General features: G+C 38.8%; 2 protein-coding genes across 2 annotated transcripts; both read right to left on the minus strand.

The window, feature by feature from the left end:
- Window positions 1–4,646: 4,646 nt before the first annotated feature.
- LOC132111969 (zona pellucida sperm-binding protein 3-like) lies at window positions 4,647–7,005 on the minus strand. The gene is made up of 8 exons (XM_059519569.1): window positions 6,451–7,005; window positions 6,126–6,244; window positions 5,935–6,038; window positions 5,685–5,862; window positions 5,165–5,282; window positions 5,003–5,085; window positions 4,850–4,938; window positions 4,647–4,775 (listed from the first exon to the last, which is right to left on the minus strand). The coding sequence occupies exons 1-8, from the start codon at window positions 6,985–6,987 to the stop codon at window positions 4,696–4,698; spliced, it is 1,308 nt and encodes a 435-aa protein (XP_059375552.1). The 5' UTR covers window positions 6,988–7,005; the 3' UTR covers window positions 4,647–4,695.
- Window positions 7,006–19,835: 12,830 nt separating this feature from the next.
- On the minus strand, window positions 19,836–22,125 carry LOC132111970 (zona pellucida sperm-binding protein 3-like). The gene is made up of 8 exons (XM_059519570.1): window positions 21,579–22,125; window positions 21,254–21,372; window positions 21,063–21,166; window positions 20,813–20,990; window positions 20,354–20,471; window positions 20,192–20,274; window positions 20,039–20,127; window positions 19,836–19,964 (listed from the first exon to the last, which is right to left on the minus strand). Exons 1-8 carry the CDS (start codon window positions 22,113–22,115, stop codon window positions 19,885–19,887), a joined length of 1,308 nt encoding a protein of 435 aa, XP_059375553.1. The 5' UTR covers window positions 22,116–22,125; the 3' UTR covers window positions 19,836–19,884.
- Window positions 22,126–24,041: the final 1,916 nt, after the last annotated feature.

Below are 24,041 nucleotides of genomic sequence, written 5' to 3' on the forward strand. Positions count from 1 at the left end.
TTAAGCTTCACAGACCACATTGCTACAACGACTCGGTCCTGCAGGTTTGCCTTATACAACATTAGGAAGATTAGACCCTTCCTGTCAGAGCAAGCAACCCAACTTCTTGCCCAAGCTCTTGTTCTCTGCAGACTGGACTATTGTAATGCTCTCCTGGCGGGCCTTCCTGCATGTACTGTCAAGCCTCTGCAGTAGATCCAGAATGCAGCAGCGAGGGTTGTCTTCAATGAGCAGAAAAAAGCTCACGTTACTCCTCTCCTCATCAGGTTACACTGGCTACCAGTAGCCGCTCGCATCAAATTCAAGGTACTGGTGCTTGCCTACAAGACGACCACTGGCACGGCACCAACTTACCTAAACTCACTGGTTAAATCTTATGTGCCCTCCAGAAGTTTGCGTTCTGCAAGTGAACGACGCCTTGTGGTGCCATCCCAAAGAATTTCAAAATCACTCTCACGGACCTTTTCCTGGACTGTGCCCAGCTGGTGGAATGACCTCCCAATCTCAATTCGTACAGCTGAGTCTTTACTCATTTTCAAGAAACATCTAAAGACTCATCTTTTTTGCCAGCACCAACTAACACTAGCACTTTTCCTTTTCCTGTCTTTTCATTTAAAAAAATAAAAAAATAAAAACGGGCTATGTGTTCTATACTAGACTAAGTGAGACTTGTCATGGCACTTGTATACTGTAGTTGTTCTCTTGTTGACCTGACTGCTGCTATTGTTCTCATTTGTAAGTCGCTTTGGATAAAAGCGTCTGCTAAATGATTAAATGTAAATGTAAATATAATCGCATAATACTACAAAAACATTTTTACTGTAAGTTTGTCAGTGCATATCTGTACTGTGTAAAAACTTTAAAACTTGCAAAAGGATAGTCGCAAATCATTACTTTAACAATTTAGAACATTTATTTTCTGAATGAAAAATATAGTTGTTTACAATGGGATATAATTTAGCTCTTCTGCCAGCTGTAAATAACTCATGATGATGGTGGCAACGGCGGAGGCTGAGATCTCACTCTACACAACCAAAACAGATGAGAATCCGGGGTGAACAGAAGTTTTATTAGCTTCAAATGTAATATGGTTAAAAAAGTTACTAACATTTAAAATCACCATTATTAACAGTATCTGCTAATTAATATACATGTTTTCCAAAAAGCAGCTCTGAGAAGGGCTTTTACAGTCCAGTTTTCAGCTTTGTTCATTAATTGTCTTTAAGTTTGTTTTTCCAGTTCAGATGAACACTGATCATTGTCCACTCACATCAGCAAACCTCAAACACCGCAGCAGTTCGTCTAAAGCTAACCCAACAAAACTCAACATGAATTATGAAAAGGTTTAAGACCGACATTGTGCTTTTACAAGTATCATGTGAAAAAGTGATTGTCCTACGCAAATCGCAAAAAAAAAAACCTACGCAAAAAAAAATTAGCCAGAATGAGCTCACCCTCAGGTCATCCAAGATACTGAGGAGTTTGTTTCTTCATCAGATTTAGAGCAATGTAGCATTGCGTCACTTGCACACCCAGTGAATGGGTGCCGTCAGAATGAGAGTCTAAACAGCTTTTGGTTCCACTGCTGAGCAAGTGATGGTTTTCTCCAAATTCGGTACATTTTCAGTGAATGTAAATTTTTGGCCAAACTCTTTCTTTCAGAACATGCAACAGCACCATTATGGTGGAATGTAGCATCTGTCTGTACTGCTTTATTGTAAATAACCAGCATGCAATTCAAATTAAAACACAAAGGGCCTAATGATTTGCTTCGACACATTCTGCTCCTTCTGTTCCTCTGCAAACAGAATGGGTTATGCAGTTTCACAGTGTTTTAAGACTTAAAGAACTCGATATGCTGAAATCTCTTTGGTAAACCATCATAGCTGGTGTGTCTAAGATAATGAGGTCACTAACCGTTCACAATAAACCCACACTATTGTTCACTCCAATGCAAAAGTCGAGTCTGTGATGCTCTTTGGTGTGTCTGGTTGTCGAATGCAGGTGGAAATGTGACAAGAGCTGCAAAAATACAAAATCATCCCTAATGCAATGAGAAAGCCTTTCTGATTATTATATATAGAATACAGTTTTCATATACAATTTTAATACATATTGTAAATTAACCATAGGTTGTGTCTGCGATCAGAAAAGAAACCCTCCCGTCTTTGGCAGCATTCAAACTTGAGATGCGTTAGCCGGTTGAAACCCCGTTCGTAGGGTTAAACTGTAAAATATTGCTTGAACATGCCGCGTAACACTGGACATGATACTTCAAACTCCCTGTTATATCCATCCCATGATGCAAATGAGTGAATCTCATGAGCATTCAAACATGTTGCATACAGAAAAGCAAACCTTTTTTGCATTTCAGCAAAATATTAAGCAAATTTTGACACAAAATCTGGGATTTTCATGAGATTCATCCATCGACTGAAGTTCACATCTCAGTAAACACTGTGTCCGCTATTTTAATTTTTGCTTGCTAAAACTTCATGCGTAAACTAATAAAATCCACGAGGAACCCGGTATAAAGATCAGTCTGGAGTTTCTCAGGAACTGAATGAGGACTTTGTAAATGAAGGAGTACTGTGAAAGTGTCTGTACCATCATCATGCGTTGCTGCCGCAGCAAGTTCAGAACAGTCGGGACGTCCAGCATCTGTCAGGAAACATCGACACGTCAGTATTAAAACAGGAGTATTTCACAGCAGTTTTGAACGGGGCCAATCCAAATTTAGATTCTGAATTATGAAATATTTAATAAGCAAAGTACGCCATGTTTATTTGTAAAGCAGATTTCACATACAGCGATAATGCAAAGAGCTTGAGATAAAGTTTTACAAAATTGTAAATGGCTATTAGAATATAACTAAATAATTGAGTCTAGTGGTCGACCGATATATAGCCAAGGCCGATATATCGGCCGATATTTAGCATTTTTCAAATATCGGCATTGGCAGATAAGTTTTTTTATTTGGCAGGTGTGTTTGAGGCGGGAATTTATTTTGGCAGCGCTGAGAGCGGCAATGTCTGAGTGCACACAGTGCTTAAAAATCTTACTCTTGTTTGTCGTCTCTAATAGTTCTGTCTAATACAGACAGAAGTCGGTCTAATAATCAAATAGAACGGTTGAACAATTAATGTATACATAAAGTATTATATTAAGCCTATTAGTAATAGAGAGGCAAACATTATAATACTTTCTCGTGTTACCCTGGCTGTATTTGAAAAATATGATTCCCAATGCACACATACTTCCCAGAATACTGAGTGCCCTGTTGATGACAGTATTTGCTTTTTTTAAATTACATTTTTTATTAAATATTTGTGAAAAATACTGTCATATAAAGTAAGTTTATGTTACACATTTTTTTTTAAGGCATTGTCAAATTTCAAATTACTTAATTAAAAATTATATCGGCTCTCCTGCTTTCCAAGATATTGGCATCGGCTGTCAAAAAACACATCGGTTGACCACTAATTGAGTCTAAGTTTAACTCAAGTGTTCCATAACATGAAGATATTATTGCACTGATATCAGATTGATTTATTTGCTACAAATCATTTACACAAAAATGATTTGAAAATCTGTATACAAAACGGTAAAATATATATTGTATACTTTATATTAGATTACATTTTACTTAATACACAGCATTTAATATAATAGTTAATTAAAATGCAATAATTTTTAATCTTTAAGTTTGAGCTCAAGTCTTTAGTAATAAAGCTGTTTTCACACTGATTCATTCACAATTTAAAAGTTGTATTAAGGTACATAAAATAGAAACGGATGTAAAAAAATAAATATGTATTAATAAATTAAAATAATGGAAAAAGAGGTGTTTGAAGTTAGGTTTGAAGCGTTTCATAACAAATCTTTTAGTAATTCATACAAATTACAAATTTTTTTCTTCCTGTTAATCACGTTTCAAATTAAGATTTAATTAAATCGTTTTAATCAATTATTAAATGTAATAAGTTTTATTGCATTTGTAAGTTTAATTTCTTTCAGTAGATTAATAAACAAACATTAAAACCGTTCTTTTTATAACATTTTTCTATTGTACTTCCAGTGAAACGAATTAAGCAACCCCATACACCAGATTTAATTTTGATGTAAATGAGGCATTCAGGTACAGTCGGGTTTAATGTCTCTAGACATTAAGAAACACTGAAAATGCCATTTCACAATTTTAAGACAAATGGTTGTGCCAGAGTTGCATAACGGCACCAATTTCTGTCCTTCCATGCCTCTCGGCTGTGATGTCGCCATATTAAATGTGTAAACTAGGTCTAAAAGCAGTATAAACCATTCCAGTCAGTCACATCCTGACATCTGCAGAGACTAACACCTGTGTGGTTGTAAGCTTAAGCAGAAGTGTAGCAATTAAACTTCTGCCAGTGGTAAGCAGTGTATGTCCTTTACCCTGGTAACCGTCACCATTCTGCCCTGAAAAGCTGGTTAAATGCACTAAATCTCTCATGCCACTAAGCACAGGACACATGTACCTTGTTATGTTCCACACAAGCTATCATGATCTCAGACAGGATGAAACTAGTAAAACTAGCAATGAGATTAATCTCATCTTTAGAGCACAAACCCAGAGTGTTTAAACTAGACAAGAAGAGCAGAAGCAAGAACAAGGTTGTGCATTTATTGAAAGTCAGCAATAGGGTTTCCACCCCCCATTTATTGAAGTCCAGCTAGAGTCTTCTGTCGCCCTTGAACCATCACAGGACCGAGTGAGGCCTTGCCTTCCCACTGAACACCTATTTAAGAGGCAAATACCCAAGTCAAGTAGAGCACGTGAAGTGTCAGTAGCAATCTTGAAGCAGCTACCTACCCCCAATAGGAGCATCACTTCCCCCATCAGGACCACATGTGGAGTCACAGCAAGCACAAACCTGGTGGTTCCCATCAGCAGCAAGCCACCTGCAACAAGAAAGGAAAATCAGACACGGCAGCTTCATAGTGTTCTTAAGCAGCATGAACATACCCATTGGAAAAGGAACAGGATTTGTGGAGAGCGTCACTGGGTGCAGAAGCAAGAGTGGCCTTCACAGTACACGTTATGTAGATCTGCAAGAGATACTGGTAAGGGTTCACAAAACCAGAGCAGATGGGAAGAGGACTCAGATTCAGTCAATATAGTACGTACAGAAGGACTGGATCCTCCCTGGAACATGAAAGCCTCCAGCTGGAACCGGATTTTGTCTTCCTGGGTTCGAGGCAAGAAGTGGGAGCTGGAAGCCGTAGCCTTGGCATCCACAAGGCACCTGATAAAGAGTGGGTGAAAATGGGTTTACAGCCAGTTGCCCGCGTCAATGTTTGTGGTTTAAGCTGTAGTAGGGGTTCCTGGAGCGAACCAATTTCTAGCCAGAGCACAAAAGATTGTGGGCAACATACGCCATTAGAGTGCGCACAGGTCCAAGCAACCTAAAATGGAAATACCAGGAGTCCCTGGCCGACGCTTTTCAACAAGCTACGCATCAGACAAATTTTAATCTCACATACCATTTAGGATGAACATTGGGACAGTCAGTCATTCTCAGCGAAGCCAAAAGCTCTTACCAAGAAGAGCTGAACCTAGGGTCACTTGACTCAACCCAATTCTCAGGGATCGAGTGCTCACTGAACGAACTTAAACCGTTCTAGAGAATCAAGTGACAGGATTTTACCCATGATTCTCAATGAAGGAATATCTTGGAACAGAAGTCACATCAGGAACTTGGGTGGCCACACAGCGGTCCACAAACACACGCAGGGGGACGTGGTTGTACACCTTCACAGATGCCTCAATATTAATAATGTCACCCAAGTAGTACACATTTGAAGGCCTCTGATTGACCCAGTCATCTGCAAAAGGAAAGAACGGTTTAGGCACAGCCTCATTTCACAAGGCTTAAGATCTAAAGAAACTACACAAACCCATCATGAGGTTCATGGAGAACACAAAGACGTCCTCGGCAACCTCCATTGAAGCATAAGGAACCCAAGTTGGCCTCAAAGCATTACTGCTCACATTATGGAGCCTGTAGTTCAAGGAGATACCAAATAAACAGTCTTCCAGTTACAACACCACAAGGAACCCTGCTTAACACATCCAGTCAGTCGCTTACCTTTGATAGTGGCATTGAATGCCAACAACTGCACCCTCAGTACGGGTAATTGGCGTGCCAGCAAATGCCACAGGGGTGTAGGTAAGAGCAAAGGTGTAGACGAGCTCATCCCCAGTCATCTGCAAGAGACGGGATTTACCAAGTGGGTTCTGTTCAACTACACTTAAAAATAAGATTCAAGGGTGTTTCTAGCAGCCATAGAACATCAGTTCCCCAAAGCAGCTTTCAGAAACTGAAAGGTTCTGTGGATGTTTAACATTCAACTAACACTCATGAAGAGCCATTGTTTTTATTGGTTAATCCAGTAAGACATAACGGTTCTTACCATCAGCACACTATTGCAGTCCTGTAGTTCATATTCAAAGATGAGCACCCCAGAGGCAGAGTCCTCACCAACAACAGGACAGCCTCCCATAGACAAACCAGATGGCTGGATCAGTTGACCATTACTGAACATATCCTTCTTCACCTCCACATGAACCCGGCTCTCACTGCATTGCACAGCCACACTACTGGGAGTCACAGGTTGCCTCAACTGAAAGTTTGCCGTCAACTCACGTTGCACCTCTGGAACGATGGGAAACTTCCAGTCCAAAGGCTTTACTGGACCCTGCAACAGCTGCTTCTCCTGAAGACCAAGAGGGTCCTGCGCAAATTTTCTGGAGTCAAGACTCGGAAACTGAGAAGCCTTTTGGAAAGGATTCAAGAACCCTTGAGAAGAAAGAGCAGGACCTCTGGAAGCTGGAGCTGATTGCGGCTTTGTGCTGCTTGGACTTTGGCGGTGTTTCAAACTTCCCAGTGCACTCTTCAGATCAAAAGCCACAATCACAACCAACACTAACACACCTTGCAAGAAGCCCATTCTAACAAACCTTGGCACAATGCTCCAATGCACATCACTATTGGCTTTGCTATTTAGTAGAGCTTTGAATTAAGCTCCTCCCCTTTCAGCTTAATTGATTAACTTTGATTCTCCTCTGGGCTTGTAGAGTTTATTCATCCCCAAATGAGAAAAGTCAAGAACATCACTAACCATTAGAAAGCTACATGTGAATCTGAGATTTTAATCTTCATTTGCTCACTATTTTATAAGAGACACAACATTTTGTCCATTATAGGTAGTTAATGGCATCTAAAGAATTCATAAATTATTGATTAATAATCATAAATATTAATTAATAATCTTTGGTTTAGTTTTTAGAGTAGTCACTATGTATAATGGTAACATCATGTATACCTAAATACTCATATAAATGAGTAGAAAGGAAAATATTAGTAAATTGGCAAAATGGGAGGGACTAAGCAGCTACCGAGCAGCCCGGAACATAATTATTCTTTTTTTTTTTTCTATTTTTACTTCAGTGCATGTCAATCCTTGTAATGTTTGGAGATTTCATAGTGAAAGATATTCATCAGTATATTGCCAACATTTATTCATTTTTTTTTTTAGAAAGATTATGGAACTATGCATATTTTAGATGTATTAAGTCTCCACATCTAACAGTGACTGAAACTTTTTAGATGTTCTGAGACAACACTGTGATTCTCTTAAAATCCATCCATCTTTAAGATTATTCCAGAAATACATTTTGATGCATCCACAAAACAATCACATGAAACATGTCGCTCTCTTGTGGCTGCTGGGATACATTGGAGATGTAAGTGAAATAAATGAATTATTTACCTAACAAATTATACATTTAGAACAATAAAATGGGTTGATTTGCAGAATTAGTTGAATTGTTAACACTTTAAAGAAACATAAACAGATACATGTAGTCACTTTTTTTTAAAAAACAATTGTCAAAACTTATTTAATACTAAAACAACTAAAACTAAACTAAAAATAAATGCTTGAAAATAAATTAAAGCAATAGAAAATACTAAAATTGAAAAGAAAACAAACTGAAAATATAAATTTTGAAAGCTAATTAAAAATCAGTATTATAAATTTAAATATTTATAAAAATATATTTTAAATTAATACTATAATAGTATTACATATATGTGCTGAAAGTGGCACTTGGTTTTGCGTTTGCCTGTTTCCATCTGCTAAATAGTGAGGCATGGCCAGCTGACTTCAATCACAGGTAATAAGGCAAATACAAAAGCGTTAGGTTTCACCGCGGCAGCCCTCGTGTGAGCCCTCCTCGTGTGAAGACCGACGAGTGTAAAGACAATCGACTCTACCTGCGCGACTCTACCGAGCAAGGACACCGACAGGGCACTTGAGTATTGCTTTTCTCCTCTTTCTTTACTTTTTGTATACCTTGTTGTCAAATATCTCTTACACTTGTAGTCACTACGTGCTTTCAGATCTCTACTATCACTACTAACACTCGGAGAGCACGCTATGTACATCGCAGGAAGGCCTGTCTGACAAACCTACGGCCTGTCCCTCTGACCTCTACTACTACGCTCTCTATTCCAGTTGGTCTCTGGAACTGCCAGTCTGCAGTTAACAAAGCAGACTTCATTATCAGTTAAGCTTCACAGACCACATTGACCACATTGCTACAAAGACCCAGTCCTGCAGGTTTGCCTTATACAACATTAGGAAGATTAGACCCTTCCTGTCAGAGCAAGCCATCCAACTTCTTGTTCAAGCTCTTGTTCTCTCCAGACTGGACTTTTGTAATGCTCTCCTGGCGGGCCTTCCTGCATGTACTGTCAAGCCTCTGCAGTTGATCCAGAATGCAGCAGTGAGGGTTGTCTTCAATGAGCCGAAAAAAGCTCACGTTACTCCTCTCCTCATCAGGTTACACTGGCTACCAGTAGCCGCTCGCATCAAATTCAAGGTACTGATGCTTGCCTACAAGACAACCACTGGCACGGCACCAACTTACCTAAACTCACTGGTTAAATCTTATGTGCCCTCCAGAAGTTTGCGTTCTGCAAGTGAACGATGCCTTGTGGTGCCATCCCAAAGAAGTTCAAAATCACTCTCACGGACCTTTTCCTGGACTGTGCCCAGCTGGTGGAATGACCTCCCAATCTCAAATCGAACAGCTGAGTCTTTACTCATTTTCAAGAAACCTCTAAAGACTCATCTTTTTTGCCTGCACTTAACCAACTAACACTAGCACTTTTCATTTATAAAAAAACCTGACTATGTGCTCTATACTAGACTAATTGAGACTTGTCATGGCACTTGTATACTGTAGTTGTTCTCTTGTTGACCTGACTGCTTCTATTGTTCTCATTTGTAAGTCGCTTTGGATAAAAGCGTCTGCTAAATGATTAAATGTAAATATAATGGCATAATACTACAAAAACATTTTTACTGTAAGTTTGTCAATGCATATCTGTACTGTGTAAAAACTTCAAATCTTGCAAAAGGATAGTCACAAATCATTACTTTAACAATTTAGAACATTTATTTTCTGAATGAAAAATATAGTTGTTTACAATGGGATATAATTTGGCTCTTCTGCCAGCTGTAAATCACTCATGATGATGATGGCAACGGCGGAGGCTGAGATCTCACTCTACACAACCAAAACAGATGAGAATCCGGGGTGAACAGAAGTTTTATTAGCTTCAAATGTAATCTGGTTAAAAAAGTTACTAACATTTAAAATCACCAATATAAATAGTATCTGCTAATTAATATACATGTTTTCCAAAAAGCAGCTCTGAGAAGGGCTTTTACAGTCCAGTTTTCAGCTTTGTTCATTAATTGTCTTTAAGTTTGTTTTTCCAGTTCAGATGAACACTGATCATTGTCCACTCACATCAGCAAACCTCAAACACCGCAGCAGTTCGTCTAAAGCTAACCCAACAAAACTCAACATGAATTATGAAAAGGTTTAAGACCGACATTGTGCTTTTACAACCGTTTACTCCAAAACACTTAAATGACTTTTACCTCATAGTAATGACGGATAAATGCTGATTAAACCATTGTGTTGAAGGAGCTCAACCTGTGGATATGTTCAGTTTTTTAAATGAATGTTTCATGATATTCAGATGCACAGTATCATGTGAAAAAGTGATTGCCCTTCGCAACAAAATTTTTTTTAATTTACAGTTTAGCCAAAACCCAACAAGAACACACTGCTATTGTTTTAGGCACAAGTCAGAACTGAGTAGAGGGAGTGACTCTTAACAAGAACATTTTTTATCATATTTCAGCCCCAAATCAACAGAAAAAAAAAGAAAAAGTAATAATAATAATATAGTTTTATATTTTAGCCGATTCTGGGACAATTAAACCTTTCTGCCTTTTTTCAGAACAATTAAGCATTTTGCCTCAAATTCTCACAATGGTCAGGTGAAAGAAATCTCATCCTCATTACTAACATTCAGTAATACATCGTCCTTTCTGCACACAATAAATAAAATTCAGTACAACAAATACTTTCAGTTCCACTTTACTAATGTATTTTTTTTTTTTTTTTACTTAAATTGCACTGCTTTTTTCTTTTGATTTTTGACTTGCCCATGGAAAATTTTGGCAGGTCGCTGCATATATGTTTGGGTTTAAAGCAATAGTTTACTAAAAATGAAAATAAGCCAGAATGTGTTCACCCTCAGGTCATCCAAGATATTGAGGAGTTTGTTTCTTCATCAGATTTAGAGAAATGTAGCATTGCATCACTTGCACACCCAGTGAATGGGTGCCGTCAGAATGAGAGTCTAAACAGCTTTTGGTTCCACTGCTGAGCAAGTGATGGTTTTCTCCAAATTCGGTACATTTTCAGTGAATGTAAATTTTTGGCCAAACTCTTTCTTTCAGAACATGCAACAGCACCATTATGGTGGAATGTAGCATCTGTCTGTACTGCTTTATCGTGAATAACCAGCATGCAATTCAAATTAAAACACAAAGGGCCTAATGATTTGCTTCGACACATTCTGCTCCTTCTGTTTCTCTGCAAACAGAATGGGTTATGCAGTTTCACAGTGTTTTAAGACTTAAAGAACTCGATATGCTGAAATATCTTTGGTAAACCATCATAGCTGGTGTGTCTAAGATAATGAGGTCACTAACCGTTCACAATAAACCCACACTATTGTTCACTCCAATGCAAAAGTCGAGTCTGTGATGCTCTTTGGTGTGTCTGGTTGTCGAATGCAGGTGGAAATGTGACAAGAGCTGCAAAAATACAAAATTATCCCTAATGCAATGAGAAAGCCTTTCTGATTATTATATTTAGAATACAGTTTTCACATACAATTTTAATACATATTGTAAATTAAACATAGGTTGTGTCTGCGATCAGAAAAGAAACCCTCCCGTCTTTGGCAGCATTCAAACTTGAGATGCGTTAGCCGGTTGAAACCCCGTTCGTAGGGTTAAACTGTAAAATATTGCTTGAACATGCCGCGTAACACTGGATATGATACTTCAAACTCCCAGAGTCCTGTTATATCCATCCCATGATGCAAATGAGTGAATCTCATGAGCATTCAAACATGTTGCATACAGAAAAGCAAACCTTTTTTGCATTTCAGCAAAATATTGAGAAAAAATTTCATGAGATTCATCCATTGACTGAAGTTCACATCTCAGTAAACACTCTGTCCGCTATTTTAATTTTTGCTTGCTAAAACTTCATGCGTAAACTAATAAAATCCACGAGGAACCCGGTATAAAAGAACCAATGCAGTTCAGTGTATCCTATTAAAAAACAGACCTGCGTCTATGTACAGCAAAATAAAAGTGCTGGGACTGACATCCGTGTACAAGTCCACAGTGAAATCTGTGAATAATACTGGTAAAGCAGAGCGCACCGCAGCGTCCTTCATTACCGCCCCGTCACTAACACTGTGAGGAAGCTCCGACGGGGACCGAGGGGTTGTGAGAGGCTCCTCTGTGCCAGTGCTGGTCTCAGATCAGTCTGGAGTTTCTCAGGAACTGAATGAGGACTTTGTAAATGAAGGAGTACTGTGAAAGCGTCTGTACCATCATCATGCGTTGCTGCCGCAGCAAGTTCAGAACAGTCGGGACGTCCAGCATCTGTCAGGAAACATCGACACGTCAGTATCAAAACAGGATTATTTCACAGCAGTTTTAAACGGGGCCAATCCAAATTAAGATTCTGATTTATGAAATATTTTATAAGCAAAGTACGCCATGTTTATTTATGAAGCAGATTTCACATACAGCGATAATGCAAAGAGCTTGAGATAAAGTTTTACAAAATTGTAAATGGCTATTAGAATATAACTAAATAATTGAGTCTAGTGGTCGACCGATATATAGCCAAGGAGAGATTGTAAGCTTTTTTTCAAATATCGGCATTGGCAGATAAGTATTTTTATTTGGCAGATGTGTTTGAGGCGGGACTTTTATTTTGGCAGCACTGAGAGCGGCAATGTCTGAGTGCACACAGTGCTTACAATCTCTCCTTGTTCATTGTCGTTAATAGTTCTGTCTAGTACAGACAGAAGTCTATCTAATAATCAAATACAACGGTTGAACAATTAATGTATACATAAAGTATTATATTAAGCCTATTAGTAATAGAGGCAAACATTATAATACTTTCTCGTGAGTGTTACCTTTATTTGAAAAATATGATTCCCAATGCACACAGACTTCCCAGAATACTGAGTGCCCTGTTGATGACAGTATTTGCTTTTTTAAATTACATTTTATTAAATATTTATTTGTGAAAAATACTGTCATATAAAGTATGTTTATGTTACACATTTATTTTTTAAGCCATTGTCAAATTATTTCAAATTTCTTAAATTATAATAATAATAATTAAAACAATTATATCGGCCCCCCCTGCTTTCCAAGATATCGGCATCGGCTGTCAAAAAACACATATCGGTCGACCACTAATTGAGTCTAAGTTTAACTCAAGTGTTCCATAACATGAAGCTGTTATTCCGATTCATTTATTTTCTACAAATCATTTACACAAAAATGATTTAAAAATACATATACAAAAAGGTAAATAAAAATTGTATACTTTATACAAGCTCAAGTCTTTTTTTTGTTATCAAATTTTTATTGTTGTAACATCGTTTAAACATGACATATCGAAGACAAACAATCAGCAATTACCCTAGTGTGAAAAAAAAAAAAAATATATATATATATATATATATTTTTTTTAATACAATAAGAAATAAAAATGAAAAAAGAAAATCAATAATTAAGTAAAAATAAAATTATATATATATATATATATATAGGGCACTATATCAGTGGGATAACAAAGAAAGAGAAATAAAATGTCTATATATAATGAACAAATAGTAAACAAACAAACAGAATGTACTTCAAAATATACACAAATATATATAAATACTACAGATTGTTAGAAATTATCACAAAAAAAAAACAGAATAGAGATGAAAGAGATCTACGAAAAAATCTATTAACCAGATGAACAATAAAAATAAAATAAAATGACCATAGAACCAGAGAATAGAGGATGGGGGAGAGGGGGGAGAGGGGGGGTATTAATTCAACTCCGTAAACCCTTGAGTTTTTCCAGTGTTTGGGCCCAGAGTCTAATGGTGTCCTCTCTTGCGCCATGAATGCGTGCAGTGGACAATTCGAGATACACCACATCTATAAATGTAAGAACCCAATACTGCTTATTAAGAGAATGTGGAGGTTTCCATCTCGTTGATACTATTTTCTTAGCAGCTGTCAAACCAGCTAAAAACACTCGTTTCTGAGTTTTGCTAAGTTGTATATCAGAAAGATCATCTAAAATAAAAACAGATGGAGACAAAGAGGCCGAAACATTCAATAAAGTGGACAAACTTTCTTTAACCATATTCCAAAAGTGAGCAACCCCAGGGCATTCCCAAATCATGTAAAAAAAATTACCAATTTCCCCTGTATGGCACAGCATGCAATTAGGATCAGGTTTAAGCTTCATACTATAGAGTTTACGTGGAGTCATATAAGTCCTATGAATAAAATTAAGATGGATTTGTTGGTGATCCGGATTCCTTGAGGCATGCATTATCATCATCCAAACACTGTCCCAATTAAAACTGGGGGAAAGCTAGGAATATCTGCCTGCCATGAGTAGTCTATTGTCAGAGGAGGATGCATTTTTTCCAGTAAAAAATTATATATTTAGAAACCAAACCTCTTGTTCCCTGAGTCTCACGTAAAACTTTAAGTAAAGGGTGATCTTTAAGAGGAGCCAACCAAGGAACCCCATAAGCCTTCATGGCTGCCCTCAACTGTAAATAAAAAAAGGTAGAGCTCTGAAGGTTAAATTGAATGAAAAGTTCTTCAGAGGAGTAAATGCCTTTATCACCCATTACATCACCCAAGGAGTGAATTCCTTTGTCAATCCACTGTCGACACTAGCCAATCTTTATTGGGCGCTTACCAATTAGTAAACCATCATTATTAAAGATAGGAGAGTAGGGATTCCAATTAGAACGGATATTACAAGCTTTTTCTGCTGCCCTCCAGACGGACAGAGCGTGTGACACTATAGGACCGAAACGGAGCGTACACTTTTTTAGAGGAATATTGGCAAATAAAACTTCATCTAACTTCAGAGGAAGAACTAGATTTCCCTCCAAGGAACGCCACGAAACATTCATTTTGTCATTATACCAGCTAAGCAGGGGACGTAGTGTAAAAGCCCAGTGATATAGCTTAAAATTCAGAAGTGCAAGTCCACCCGCAAATCTATCTCGTTGCATCGTGGAAAGTTTAAGACGTGGACGTTAGCCATTCCATACAAATTTGGTAATTATGCTCTGTAGCCTATCCCAAAAACGAGAAGGGGGAGGCAAGGGCAGCATAGAACTCACAAAGTTAATTCGAGGGAGTACATTCATTTTGATAATCGAGATGCGCGATCTAAGGGAATTTGGAAGTGATGACCAGTTATCCAAGTTACAAGAAACTTTAGACAGGATGCCCTCATAGTTGGTCTTAATTATATACTGCAATGAAGCACCAATCATAATGCCCAAATACTTAAATTGTTTGACCACTGGTATACCCGAGGGCAGTGCTAAGTTTCTCATTGCGTCATTTAGTGGAAGAAGTGCCGACTTTGTCCAATTTATTCTATATCCGGAAATCTCGTCAAAACTGCCAAAGATAGTTAAAATGTTAGGAATGGACTGCAGTGGATTGCCTAAAAAAAGAAGGATGTCATCTGCATACAAAGAAATTTGATGGTTGGTCCCACACATTGTGATTGGGGTGATACCTTTATCTATGTGTATTGTCTGGGCCAGTGGCTCTAGCGAGAGTGCAAAAAGCAGCGGGCTAAGAGGGCATCCCTGTCGAGAACCTCTGGCTATGTTGAACAGTGAAGAACAAGTCTTACCTGTCAAAACCATGGCTGTGGGGTTCACATACAGCACCCATGAGCCATGAGCTTCAACACAGACCACAAATATGGCCATTCCAGACAATCAAAGGCTTTCATAGCATCTAGGGAAGGGACCGCGGTAGGAGGAGTCAGCGAAGATGACCCATGTATTACATGGAGTAACCTCCTAACACTATCAGATGCTAATCTAGTCCTAATAAAGCCTGGTCACAGTAAACAAGCTTAGTCATGGCCGGCTGGAGTCTCCGCGCGAGCAATTTAGCATAAATTTTTAGGTCAGCATTTAGAAGTGACAGAGGCCTATAATTTGAACAATCATTTGGGTCCTTGTCTGTTTTGAGCAAAAGCGTAATAAATGCAATATTCACATCTCTGGAAAAGGACCCTCTCTCAATAGCAGCTTGAATCATATAAAAGAGTAGGGAGCCCAGACTGTCCCAGAACGTGGTATAAAATTCAGGTGGAATTGCATCCAACCCAGGAGATTTACCGCTACGCATATCAAAAGCAGCCTCCTTAAGCTCAGCTAAAGTAATGGGGGTATTTTATTCTAGAGAGTCTTCCTCAGACAGCTTAGGAAGCAGTGTTTTGTTTAGAAAATTGTCACAAGTATCCTGATTATGTGATATCTCAGAGCTATATAAATCAGCATAAAAGCTACGGAATGTAGCATTAACTTGTGAGGGCACACTAAGAATATCACCATTTTTGGATTTAATTGTGCTGATATCTGTAAAATGTTCATTGGACCTCAATCTAAGGGCTAATAAACGGCTGGGGCTAGCCCCATTAAAATAGTACAACTGTCGCGTCCTATGAATTAAAAATTCGGCCCGCTGTTTCATAACAGCATTTATCTCTTTTTTCACAAGGTCAAATTGAAGCCTAACATCCTCATCATAACTTTGTTGTAATAGGCTATCTAACGCTGATAATTTGGACTCTAAATCGTATAATCTGGATGACCGAGCTTTCCTTATGTTGTAGGCATAACATACAGTAAAATTCCTAATAAAACCTTTAACAGCATCCCAGACTGTCCTTGGGTCATCCACAGAGCCTTTATTTATATTTATAAAATCTGATAGTTGACTTGAAAACTTGGTTTTAAATGCTTCATCTCGGAGTAGCGAGGTGTTAAAACGCCATCTAGGGGCCCGAGCTGGATTTGAATTTAACAACACAGAAGCAATCACTGCATTATGGTCAGAAAAAGCAACTGGTAATAAGTTAATGGTAACAATATTAAAAAACAAATCTCTAGAAGATTCAATTCGAGAGGAAGATTTATGTCTTGAAGAAAAATGGGTGAAGCCTTTAACACCAGGATTTAATAAACTCCAGAGATCCACCACCCCAGTATCATTAATCCAGGAGCATAAAGCCTCAGAAGAATATTTTTTATCTAAATTTTCGGAGTGTCCCGATCTGTCAACAACAGCATTAAAATCAGCTCCTATTACGAGCTTGAAGTCAGATAGCTCCAGCAGTACCTTAGTGAGCTGTTCATAAATTTTTTTTTCAAAAGTATTAGGGGCATAAATTGAGACGAAGGCAACACTTCTATTTTCTATATGAACTTTCGCAACTGTTATTCTGCCTTTGCGATCTGACCAAGTATCCAACAACTTAAAGTGCAAACTACACTGACATATGATTGCCACCCCTTTCGATTTGTTTAAAGCTGATGAGCAAGCAACTACCCGGAAAAATCGCCATGCGATTTGTATCCCTTTTTAACAGATGAGTCTTTTGTAGGAAGGCTATATTAATTCTTTGTTTCCGCAGAAAGTCCATAGCAACTCGTTTCACTGGGTTATTCAGGCCCCTTGCATTGAGGCTGAGAATATTCAGCTTGGCACCATCAATCATTTAAAAAGTAATAGCAAGGTAAACTATGCAGTAAACAGGAAAAACAAAGTTTCCATAGGGGAAAAAGATGGGGAGGAAATAGGAACTTCTCTGGTTCAGGCTTTGAAAACCTCACATTAGAACAAAACAAAAACAGAACAAGGAGAAGATTGGCCGCACCCATGTCTATAACTCCTGTGAAACAAATGGAAAACTAGGATCTATTAACCATTAAAAGTACAGAAAAAAGATATGCACCTGTTCAAAATCCCAGCTTAAACCATACTAATATTTAAAAAAAACTTCATGATAATAACCGTTTACACATGTGAAAACTCTTCCATTCCTTTTGGCAACACCCATCATTGAATAAACATACCCGTTGCATGGATCATATTACCGGCAAAACGAAAATCCAAGAGAATTCACAAGTTACCGTCCATATAGGCTTTGGCGTTTTTCGGGTCTCTGAAAGTTTTCTTCATGCCGTTTACTTTGAAGACCAACATGGCTGGGAAGTTCATTTGGAAGCGGATGTCTTTCTTAATGAGCTCAGCGCAGATAAGATTGAAGGCTCTCCTCGCGGCACGAACTGTAGGCGAAATGTCAGGAGCAATACGGAGAGATTGATCCTCGTATAGAAGCTGGCCTTTGCGTCTAGCAGCGGTCAGAATTGTAGAAACGTCTCTAGAGCGATGAATCTTGATAATAACAGGGCGAGGCCGACCATCCGAAGGAGTACCGAGCCCTCGGTGTGCGCGGTCAATTGCGATACTCTGGACTGACAACTCAAGCAGTTTTGGAATGAAAGTTTCAAAGAAAAGATTGGGGATCACTTCCCTCGACAAACTCCTTGAGATTAAGGATTCTGATATTGTCCAGTCTGGAACGCCCCTCTAGATCCGTAACCTTCTCAATAAGTGACAAGTTAAGCTTCTCGAGTGCGGCCAGTTTCCCTTTAAGTGGAGCAATGTCATCCTCCAGGACAGAGATACGAGTTTCTGTTTCGGCCTGACGCGTCGCAAGGGAGTCGGTGGCTGCAGCAACCTCATCGATGCGTTTGATGATGCAATCAACTTTCACGTCCAGCTCCGACTCCAGCTTAGCAAAGGAGTCATTCATCAATTTTTGTGTGTGCCGACCTTCTTCTGCAACAACTTCGGCAATTTGTTTCAACAAAGCACCATGTGATAAATCATGTAACGAGCTCTCATTGCTAACTGCATGGCTACTGCTAGCACTAGCCTTGCTCGAATCAGTACATTCTTCCGTAAAACCTCGGGAATGGTCCGGCTTGTTCGGTTTTGACGGCTTGGGCATGATAAAGCAGCAATAAAGCAACTAAATAATGGCTTTTGAGAAAGATGGTTGAAGGTAGATAAAGAACAGCAGGAACGTGGAACGGGAAAATGCGACTGATGAGTTGAAAAGGCGACTGATCAGTCCGCTGCCATTACCGGAAGTCAGTTTGAGCTCAAGTCTTTAGTAAGAAAGCGGTTTTCACCCTGATTCATTCACAATTTAAAAGTTGTATTAAAAGTACATATAGACACAAATGTAAAAAATACATATTTAAAATTAAAGTATAATAATGATAAACAAGTGTTTCATAACATGAATCTTTTAGTAATACATACAAATTAGATTTTTTCCTGTTAATCATGTTTCAAATTAAGATTTACATAATTTTAATCAATTATTAAAATATTTAATTATTAATTGTAATAGGTTTTGATTTGTAAGTTTAATTTCTTTCAGTAGATTAATAAAAAGATATTAAAACAGTTCTTTTTAAAACAAATATTTTGGTTGCACTTTATTTTACAGTACGTGTACTAACATGTACTTATAGTGTACTTACAGTATTTATCTAAGAAAGTTCTGGTAATACAAGGTAACTACACGGGGTAGGGTTAGGTTTAGGGGTAGGTTCAGGGTTAGTACCTAGTTATTACATTGTTCTTATTATAGTAATTTCAATAACTTAGTATGTACATGAGGAACAGGACTGTAAAATAAAGTGCTACCAATATTTTTCTATTATACTTCCAGTGAAACGAATTAAGCAACCCCATACACCAGATTTAATTTTGATGTAAATGAGGCATTCGAGTAGTCTGTTTAATGTCTCGGTCTAAAAATTGTGAAATGGCATTTTTAGTGTTTTTTAATGGCTAAATGATTATGCCGAGTTGCATTACGGCACCACTGTCTGTCCTTCCATGCCTCTCGGCTGTGATGCCGCCATAATAAACCTGTCCATCAGTCACATCCTGACATCTGCCGAGACTAGCAACCGTGTGTTTGTAAGCTTAGCAGAAGTGTAGCAATTTAATTTTTGCCAGTGGTAAACAGTGCATGTCCTTTACCCTGGTAACAGTCAACATTATGTCCTGAAAAGCTAGTCAAATGCACTAAATCTCTCATGCCACTGCAAGCACAGGACACATGTACCACGTTACATACCAGACAAGCTATCATGATCTCAGACAGGATGAAACTAGTAAAACTAGCAATGAGATTAATCTTTAGAGCACAAACCCAGAGTGCTTAAACTAGACAAGAGCAGAAGCAGGAACAAGGTTGTGCATTTATTGAAAGTCAGGAATAGGGTTTCCACCCCCCATTTATTGAAGTCCAGCTAGAGTCTTCTGTCGCCCTTGAACCATTACAGGACCGAGTGAGGCCTTGCCTTCCCACTGAACACCTATTGAAAAGGCAAATACCCAAGTCAAGTGGAGCACGTGAAGTGTCAGAAGCAATCTTGATGCAGCTACCTACCCCCAATAGGAGCATCACTTCCCCCATCAGGACCACATGTTGAGTCACAGCAAGCACAAACCTGGTGGTTCCCATCAGCAGCAAGCCACCTGCAACAAGGAAGGAAAATCAGATACGGCAGCTTCATAGTGTTCTTGAGCAGCATGAACCTACCCATTGGAAAAGGAACAGGATTTGTGGAGAGCGTCACTGGGTGCAGAAGCAAGAGTGGCCTTCACAGTACACGTTATGTAGATCTGCAAGAGACACCGGTAAGGGTTCACAAAAACAGAGCAGATGGGAAGAGGACTCCGATTCGGTCAATATAAAACGTACAGAAGGACTGGATCCTCCCTGGAACATGAAAGTCTCCAGCTGGAACCGGATCTTGTCTTCCTGGGTTCGAGGCAAGAAGTGGGAGCTGGAAGCCGTAGCCTTGGCATCCACAAGGCACCTGATAAAGAGTGGGTGAAAATGGGTTTGCAACCAGTTGCCCGCGTCAATGTTTGTGGTCAACACTGTAATAGGGATTCGTGGAGTGAACCAATTCCTAGCCAGAGCACAAAAGATAGTGGGCAACAGGAGTCCCTGGCCGACGCTTTTCAACAAGCTACGCTTCAGAAATTCTCACATACCATTTAGGATGAACATTGGGACAGTCATTCTCAGAGATGCCAAAAGCGCTTACCAAGAAGAGCTGAACCTAGGGTCACTTGACTCAACCCAATTCTCAGGGATTGAGTGCTCACTGAACGAACATAAACCGTTCTAGAGAATCAAGTGACAGGACTTTACCCATGATTCTCAATGAAGGAATATCTCGGAACAGAAGTCACATCAGGAACTTGGGTGGCCACACAGCGGTCCACAAACACACGCAGGGGGACGTGGTTGTACACCTTCACAGATGCCTCAATATTAATAATGTCACCCAAGTAGTACACATTTGAAGGCCTCTGATTGACCCAGTCATCTGCAAAAGGAAAGAACGGTTTAGGCACAGCCTCATTTCACAAGGCTTAAGATCTAAAGAAACTACACAAACCCATCATGAGGTTCATGGAGAACACCAAGACGTCCTCGGCAACCTCCATTGAAGCATAAGGAACCCAAGTTGGCCTCAAAGCATTACTGCTCACATTATGGAGCCTGTAGTTCAAGGAGATACCAAATAAACAGTCTTCCAGTTACAACACCACAAGGAACCCTGCTTAACACATCCAGTCAGTCGCTTACCTTTGATAGTGGCATTGAATGCCAACAACTGCACCCTCAGTACGGGTAATTGGCGTGCCAGCAAATGCCACAGGGGTGTAGGTAAGAGCAAAGGTGTAGACGAGCTCATCCCCAGTCATCTGCAAGAGACGGGATTTACCAAGTGGGTTCTGTTCAACTACAATTAAAAATAAGATTCAAGGGTGTTTCTAGCAGCCATAGAACATCAGTTCCCCAAAGCAGCTTTCAGAAACTGAAAGGTTCTGTGGATGTTTAACATTCAACTAACACTCATGAAGAGCCATTGTTTTTATTGGTTAATCCAAGAAGACATAACGGTTCTTACCATCAGCACACTATTGCAGTCCTGTAGTTCATATTCAAAGATGAGCACCCCAGAGGCAGAGTCCTCACCAACAACAGGACAGCCTCCCATAGACAAACCAGATGGCTGGATCAGCTGACCATTGCTGAACATATCTTTCTTCACCTCCACATGAACCCGGCTCTCACTGCATTGCACAGCCACACTACTGGGAGTCACAGGTTGCCTCAACTGGAAGTTCGCCGCCAACTCACGTTGCACCTCTGGAACGATGGGAAACTTCCAGTCCAAAGGCTTGACTGGACCCTGCAACAGCTGCTTCTCCTGAAGACCAAGAGGGTCTTGCGCAAATTTTCTGGAGTCAAGACTCGGAAACGGAGAAGCCTTTTGGAAAGGATTCAAGAACCCTTGAGAAGAAAGAGCAGGACCTCTGGAAGCTGGAGCTGATTGCGGCTTTGTGCTGCTTGGACTTTGGCGGTGTTTCAAACTTCCCCATGCACTCTTCAGGTCAAAAGCCACAATCACAACCAACACTAACACACCTTGCAAGAAGTCCATTCTAACCAACTTTGGCACAATGCTCCAATGCACATCAGTATTGGCTTTGCTATTTAGTAGAGCTTTGAATTAAAGTGGCTCCTCCCCTTTCAGCTTAATTGATTAACTTTGATTCTCCTCTGGGCTAGTAGAGTTTATTCATCCCCAATTGAGAAAAGTCAAGAACATCACTAACCAATAGAAAGCTACATGTGAATCTGAGATTTTAATCTTCATTTGCTCACTATTTTATAAGAAACACAACATTTTGTCCATTATAGATAGAATCTAAAGAATTCATAAATTATTGATTAATAATCATAAATATTAATTAATAATTTTTGGTTTAGTTTTTAGTGTAGTCACTATGTATAATGGTAACATCGTGTATACCTAAATACTCATATGAATGAGTAGAAAGGAAAATATTAGTAAATTGGCAAATTGGGAGGGAGTAAGCAGCCCGAAACATTATTATTCTTTTTTTTTTTTTTTTTTTTTACTATTTTTACTTCAGTGCATGTCAACCCTTGTAATGTCTGGAGATTTCCTAGTGAGAGATATTCATCAGTATATTGCCAACATTTATTTATTTTTATTTTTTTAGAAAGATTATGGAACTATACATATTTTAGATGTATTAAGTCTTCACATCTAACAGTGGCTGAAACTTTTTAGAAGTTCTGAGACAACACAGTGATTCTCTTAAAATCCATCCAGCTTTAAGATTATTCCAGAAATACATTTTGATGTATCCACAAAACAATCACATGAAACATGACGCTCTCTTGTGGCTGCTGGGATACATTGGAGATGTAAGTGAAATAAATGAATTATTTACCTAACAAATTATGCATTTAGAACATTAAAGAAACATAAACAGATACATGTAGTCACTTTTTAAAAAAACAATTGTCAAAACTTGTTTAATACTAAACCAACTAAAACTAAACTAAAAATAAATGCTTGAAAATAAATTAAAGCAATAGAAAATACTAAAATTGAAAAGAAAACAAACTGAAAATATACATTTTAAAGCTAATTAAAAATCAATATTATAAATATAAATATTTATAAATAAATATTTCAAATTAATACTATAATAGTATTACGTATACGTTCTGAAAGTGGCGCTTGGTTTTGAGTTTGCCTATCGCGGGACTGCCCAGTTTCGATCTGCTAAATAGTGAGGCGTGGCCAGCTGACTTCAATCACAGGTAATAAGGCAAATACAAAAGCGTTAGGTTTCACCGCGGCAGCCCTCGTGTGAGCCCTCCTCGTGTGAAGACCGACGAGTGTAAAGACAATCGACTCTACCTGCGCGACTCCACCGAGCAAGGACACCGACAGGGAACTTGAGTTACTCTTTCTTTACTTTTTGTATACCTTGTTGTCAAATATCTCTTACACTTGTAGTCACTATGTGCTTTCAGATCTCTACTATCACTACTAATACTCGGAGAGCACGCAATGTACGTCGCAGGAAGGCCTGTCTGACAAACCTACGGCCTGTCCCTCTGACCTCTACTACTACGCTCTCTATTCCAGTTGATCTCTGGAACTGCCAGTCTGCAGTTACAGTTTTTCTCGATTGTTAAGACACATTTCTTGAAAGCTGCTCTTCTTTTCTCTAAACTGTGAAAACAAAACCCAATTTTCAAGCTACATTCACAAAACCTCAGACTCTTCTTGTAAACCCAAACTTTCACCTCAAAACAGTTCAATCTGTGCTCAAAACTGAACTATGTTGTCAAATCGTGCCCAGAGTCAATCAAAATGAAAGACACTACTGAACAGTCACTAAACACTACGTAGAAAAATAGAAAACACAATGCTCAGGACATGAAGCTGGAGAAATGAATGTTTATTGTTCACTGTAGGCTAAACGCATGTTGCAAAACAAAAAGAACCTGTGCATTTAGCACTTGTACAAAAAGACAAAACCGA

This window comes from Carassius carassius, chromosome 31 (assembly GCF_963082965.1).
Source record: "Carassius carassius chromosome 31, fCarCar2.1, whole genome shotgun sequence".
Taxonomy (NCBI): domain Eukaryota; kingdom Metazoa; phylum Chordata; class Actinopteri; order Cypriniformes; family Cyprinidae; genus Carassius; species Carassius carassius.